At 59.4% G+C, this 6,122-nt stretch overlaps 1 protein-coding gene across 1 annotated transcript in view; it reads left to right on the plus strand.

Moving 5' to 3' along the window:
• Positions 1-6,122, plus strand: part of LOC101651594 (guanylate cyclase D-like) — an 87,017-nt gene that overhangs the window by 50,115 nt on the left and 30,780 nt on the right. Inside the window, exons 2-3 of the mRNA XM_013006188.1 lie at positions 64-681; positions 4,411-4,706. Coding sequence (XP_012861642.1) covers positions 64-681; positions 4,411-4,706 — 914 coding nt within the window. The remainder of the gene's footprint in view (positions 1-63; positions 682-4,410; positions 4,707-6,122) is intronic.

The following is a 6,122-nucleotide window of genomic DNA, read 5'->3' on the forward strand; positions in this document are numbered from 1 at the left end:
GGAGTCAGTGGGGCACCACCCTCAATCTACCAAGCAGAGCCCCTTGCTGCCACTTCTCTGTAGTGCTTTGGGGTACCCTCCTGGGGGTTGGCTTCCTTCCCCCTCTGGCCTTGGCAACGGGGACCTTCACCCTGGGGGTCCTGGGTCCCTGGGACTGTGACCCCATCTTTGCCCAGGCCTTGCCCAATGTAGCCGCCCAGCTGGCTGTGGACCGAGCTAACCGAGACCCCGCCCTGTTGCCGAACTCACGGCTGGATTCGGTGCTCCTTCCCACCGGCTGTGACGCACCTCGGGCCCTGGCCACGCTCCTGGCCCACAAAGACCACATAGCTGCGTTTGTGGGCCCTGTCAACCCTGCTTACTGCTCAGCTGTGACCCTCCTGGCCCAAGGCTGGGGGAAGACCCTCTTCTCCTGGGTGTGCGGAGCAGAGGGAGGAGGGGAGCTGGTGCCCACCTTGCCTTCAGCTGCCCATGTGCTGCTGTCCATCCTGAGACACTTTGGCTGGGCCCGAGTGGCCATCGTGTCTGCCCACCAGGACATCTGGGTGGCCACGGCCCGGCAGGTGGCCACGACTTTCAGAATGCACGGACTGCCTGTAGGGCTGGTGACTTCTCTGGGACCAGGGGAACAGGGGGCCACCGAGGTCCTGAAGCAGCTGGGCAGCATGGATGGCCTCAAAGGTAAGGGTCCAGTGTCTTTCTCCTGCAGGCAGTATGGCCCTTACTCTTGACCATGACATTGCACGGGCCCTCACGCCAGCCTTGTGAGCAGTGGTGCCGAGGCCCCCTCTCCACGGCTCCACTCAGAGGAGGCGAGTCACTTGCCCAGGTCACACAGGCTCCCAGTGGTGCCACTGGATTCTGAACTCTGACCCATGTGTCAATGGAGGAGTGGGAGCTTAGGGCATTTGTTCTTGGTTCCCACCTGGGAAAATAAAGGACCTCAGAGTCGGGCAGACCTGACCCCAGGAAGGGAGTTCAAGCCACCTGCATGGCCGATGCTATGTGTCATCCAGTGGGTTCCCCTTCCACGGACACCACAGAACGGGAAGCGTGGTCTGGCAGCGGCGCGAGGTGGCTCTGTTGAAACCCCTCATAACAGCCACTCTTCGACTGTCCCAGGCATGGCGTCCTTTCTCAGGGACGGGTCTCACCAGGTCTCACGTCCAAAGTGAGGCAGCCCGAGTCTCGCCCTCCTCGCTCCCCAGGAGCGATCTGGCTGTATGTCTTCCCAGACGGATCTGTTTGTTATTCTGCCTGCCACCTGTAGCTTCTTGGCTCGGGAGGCCTGGACTCCTGGATTCGCCCAGACTGCTGGGCTCGGTCACCATGGTGGGCAGGCAGAGGAGGTGATGGTGTGATGACAGGAGACAGGCAGATCAGCGGGTGGTCTTGACAGACAGGTTGGAGCCAGCCCCGGGAGCAGAGGCCCGAGGTCAGAGCAGGCCTGTGTTGGGGGCCTGCGGGGATGGTGACTTCTGAGGCCTGGGAGTCTAAGGAGGTTTCTTGGAGGGGCTGGTGCCCACCCTCCTGTCTGTTGGGAAACAGCCACAGAAGGCGTGGTGGTGTGGGGTGAGGGGAGGGACACACCTGGAAGAGAGAGGGCCCTTAGAGTTCATTTAGACGGAGGCCTTCACACTGCACCTTGTGGTCCACTGGGGTCAAGACATCCACTTAGTCAATCATGTCTAGGCGTGTGAAAGAAAGCAAGAGATAGGATGGAATGTCGTTGAGGGAGAAGGATAAAATGGCACAGCACAGCACACAAGGGAGCAGAGTAAGAAGAGTAAGCATGACGTGTCTGCAAGGAGGAAGAGCCTGATAACTAAAAGGCTGGTGGTTCGAACCCGCCAGCTGCCCTGAAGGAGAATGAGGTCGTCTATTTCTGTAAGGCTGTAAATCTTGGAAACCCCATGGGGCAGTTATACTCTGTCCCTAAGGGCCACTGTGAATGGGATCAAGTGCAAAGCATCAAGTAAGGTGAGGAGAAGGGTCCTTTCAGTGCCACAGCTACAAGCTCAGCTTCCACCGGAAGGCTAGACAGTTCAAACCCATCCAGGGCTCTGAGGAAGCAAAACCTGGCAATCTATGCCCATAACGACGAACACCCCCAAACCCACTGCCACCCAGTCAATCCTGATTCACAGTGACAGAGCAGAACTGCCCCGCAGGGTTTCCAAGACAAAATCTCCATGGGCGCAGACACCCTCACCTGTCTTCCACGAAGTGGCTAGTAGGTTTGAACCACCAACCTTGAGGCTAGCATTCAAAGAAATTAATCTAGAAACCCTATGGGACAGCCCTATCCTGTCCTATGGGGGGCACTAGGAGTCAAAATCCACTGGATGGCACCTACCAATGACAGAAGTCCTGCCTGGTGAAACCTGCAGGTCTGCGGGTGTGCTCGGGGTTAACAGACACGGGTTTGTAAGGATCAGAAACCAAACCAAACTCACCGCCATTGAGTTGATGCCGATGCCTAGTGACCCTCTAGGACAAGACAGAATTGTCCCTGTGAGTGTCCCTCCTCCCAAGTGCAACTCTCTACAGGAGTGGAAAGCCTCCTTTTCTACTCCCCTGAAGAAGAGCTGGTGGTTTTGAACTGTGGCTAGCAGCCCCTGGTTAGTAACCTTACCAATCCTCAATGTGCTCCTACAGGGGCCCCCTTTAAAAGCCGCCGAGACAAACCCCAGGGTTCATACTGGAGGGAGTTGGGGCCAGGGTGGGGTGGACAGCAGGCCAGGGTCCTGTGGCCGGTTCGTGAGGGAGAGCTCAGTGGAGCGTGAGACCGGCCTGCCGCCGCCGCCGCCGCCTCGGGGAGCTGCCTCGTTGCTCAGAGCCCAGGTGTCCGGTCGGTGAGAGGAGGAGGCGTCACAGGTACAATGTGGCTGAGTGCTTTGGAGACGTGTCAGTCAACCACGACTCCCTGAGCTCCGCTCTGGCTGGGCTCTGAGGACACGGAGGGGATGGGGGTCGGGGGGACCAGCCAGGCCCCAGTGGGGCAGGAGGCCTTGGGTCTAGGAGAGGAGACAGCTGTGTAAACCGTCACACCAGCCTCGGGATGGAGCGGGCCGGAGCCCCAGGGAGCTAATCCATCTGGGCTTGAAAATGAAAGGTGATTGCAGACAGAGAGATGGCTGGAACGAGCTCCAGCCCGAGGGACCAGCCTGGGCAGGGGGACGGAGGCTGCATGCTGGTGGTGAGCAGCTCAGTTCTGCCTGGTGGCAGCGGACAGGGACGGCCTTCTCCACCTGCTGCAGGGGCCGAGGGCAGACTAGATCGGGCACCTGCCTGAGTCAGAGTCCCACGGTCCCACTTCTGGCCCCACCTCTGACTAGCTGTGTGACCTCAGGCAAGTCACTACACCTCTCTGTGCTAGAGTTTCCTCTTCGGTCGCAGGAGGCAAATGTAAGCCCCCCGGGGTGGTGGGTACAAACGGTCAATGCACTCAGCTGCTAATGGAAAGGGTGGGGGCTGGACCCAGCCAGAGGCACCTCGGCTGAAATTCCCTAAACCCAGCCACTGAGAACCCTGTGGAGCCCAGTTCCACTGTGCCTCGGGGGGAGTTGGCATGAGCTGGCATTGACCCGAGGGCACTTGATACTGCCAGCTGGTTTCTTAGGCCAGGGCAGAGGAGAACACTCGGGCTCACGGCTGTTAGACCCTGAGGGAGGCAGGTGGTGTCACCCTGGCCCACAGTTAGGTTGCGAGCCAGGCACCAGCCTGTGCGGGTTTGAATCCTAGCTCCACCCATACAGTGGGGTGACAACCTACCTTCTTTGTACCTCCACTTCCCCCTTTGAAGCCTTAGACACGGTGGCATACATACCTCTTTGCCAAGCAAACCCACTGCCGCCCAGGCCACTGTGACTCACAGCGACCCTGTAGGACAGGGTGGGATGGCTCCCTGGTGTGTCTGAAGCTGAGAATATGGACAGAGGGAAGCCGACTGCCTTGTCTTTGTCTCGGCGAGCAGATGGGGTCAAACCACCGGCCTCTTGTTGAGCAGCCCGGCCCTTGCCCTCTGTGCCACCAGGGCCCTGTGCATACCTCTCAGGGCTGTGGTGGTCCTGAATGACTGACTATGTGTGGTCACCCTTTGGGACAGAAGATGGTCGCCATGGCCGGACTCACATGGATGGAGGGAGGGTGGGAAGTTGGTAAAAATGGTGGGTGGGCCGGCCGGCCGGTCGGCAGGGACATATTAATCCACACGTCTTCTCGGGCAGGGTTTTTTTTTCATAAGGAGGGTTGGTGAGCACTTGGCGGCGACTGCTGCAGAGAGGGAGGATGGAGGGAAGGCCAGGAGGGACAGCGGAGAGAAGGCCTGACTGGCATAGCTCCGGGCTCCAGGGAGGCCCCTGTGGGAGCAGGGCCTGCAGAGTGACCGCCCGCCATCTCTGTCCGCAGCTGTGGTGCTGTGCATGCACTCAGCGCTGCTGGGCGGCCTGGAGCAGACGGCCCTGCTGAGCCTCGCGGTGGCCGAGGGCCTGGCCGACGGGCGGCTCGTCTTCCTGCCCTACGACACGCTGCTGTTCTCCCTGCCCTATCGCAACCGCTCCTACGCGGCCCTGGGGGACAGGGGACCCCTGCAGCAGGTCTACGACACTGTGCTCACTGTCAGCCTGGAGTCCAGCCCCACCCACGCTGTCTTCACCGCTGCCCGGGCTGGGGGCGAGGGGGCTGCCCTGCTGGAGCCGGAGCAGGTCAGTGCTGACTCACACACCTCCCTGAGACCCGGGGGCCATGGGCAGGGGGTGCATGGGCTCCCCATCCACTGTCACCCACCCGGCAGTCCCACCCTCCACTGTGGGCACATGACCTGTCCCTCCCTTGGTATGGTGTCTGCCTCTCTTCCGATCTGCCTCTGTCTCTCGAGCATCTGTCTGTCACGCCGCCTTCTTTGTTAATTCCCATTAATTCTCTCTTGCTTCAGTTTTCTTCTGGGACTTTCTCTGTTCCTCTTCTTCTTCCTCCCGGTCCAGCTGCTCTTTCCCTTAAACTTGGCTCCATCTCCTTTCCCTGCATCTGTCTGGCCAGGAGTGTGGGAGAGTGGGGGCGAGGGGAGGCTTTCTAAAGTCACTGCCATGGACATGAACGTGCCGGGGGCAGCGGGGGATTGAGTGGAACCTGAGTCTCCTTGGCATGGCTGCTTCTCAGTACTCAGAGCACAACCATGTCTGAAGGTAGTGACGGGCATGTGGATGCCGAGAGAGGGCCATCCATTGCGTCTGACAAATGTGGCTGGAGTCCCTGTCCGGTGATAGGAGTCAGGGACCCAGTGATAGATGAGGCAGGTCAGTCCACCTTTCAAGGTGCTTCAGTTCTGTTAGAGGCAGGCAGGGTGCAATGTGAGCTAGTGGGCAGGATGGAGTCGAGGTGAGACAGGCAGGCAGCCCTCCCCAAAGATGAGGATCCTCTTGAGCTGAGATCTGAGCACTTGAGGTGGCAACTAGGTGAAGACCTGGATACAGATTGAGCAGGAGACGGAAACAGCAGGTGGAAAGGCCCCGGGGCAGAGTGCGCCTCCACGGCTGGAGGAGCAGGCACAGGCATCAGAAGTGACGCAGGAACAGACCCAAGAGGGAGCGGGCCAGGCCACGTGAGAGAGGTCTTCGAGGGCAAGGTGTCTTACTTAAGTAAAATGGGAGATAAGTAGCAGGTTTTAAGTGGGACATCATTTGGTTTTCTGCCCTATGGGGATAACCGGAAGCGGCCAGGCCAGGAGGCTCTTAGGAGGCCCCTGTGGTCCAGGTCGTCAGAGAGGTGTCGGGTCCTGGGGGCAAAAGTGGAGATGGTGAGAAGGATGTGACCCTGAGCTGGAACAGAGCAAAGGTCTTTGGGGTAGGGGGGCAGGGGGACCAGGGGGCTGGTATAGTTTCGTCTCCTACCATGGGGGAAATGGAGGGGCATTCATTTTGCGGGGTGGGACCAGGATCTCTGGTTGCGGGGCATATTTGGAGTTAAGTTTGAGATCCCTGGGAGACATCAGAGGTGGTGGCAGTGGTGGTCACCACCATGCTGGTGGCCATGAAGACTGATGGGAACTGGGGTGGTGGTGGCTCTGAAGAAGTGTGTGTGTGTGTGTGTGTGTGTGTGTGTGTGTGTGTGTGTGTGTGTGT

This window comes from Echinops telfairi, unplaced genomic scaffold (genome assembly GCF_000313985.2).
Source record: "Echinops telfairi isolate 266 unplaced genomic scaffold, ASM31398v2 ScPeMD7_1713;HRSCAF=2227, whole genome shotgun sequence".
Classification (NCBI taxonomy): domain Eukaryota; kingdom Metazoa; phylum Chordata; class Mammalia; order Afrosoricida; family Tenrecidae; genus Echinops; species Echinops telfairi.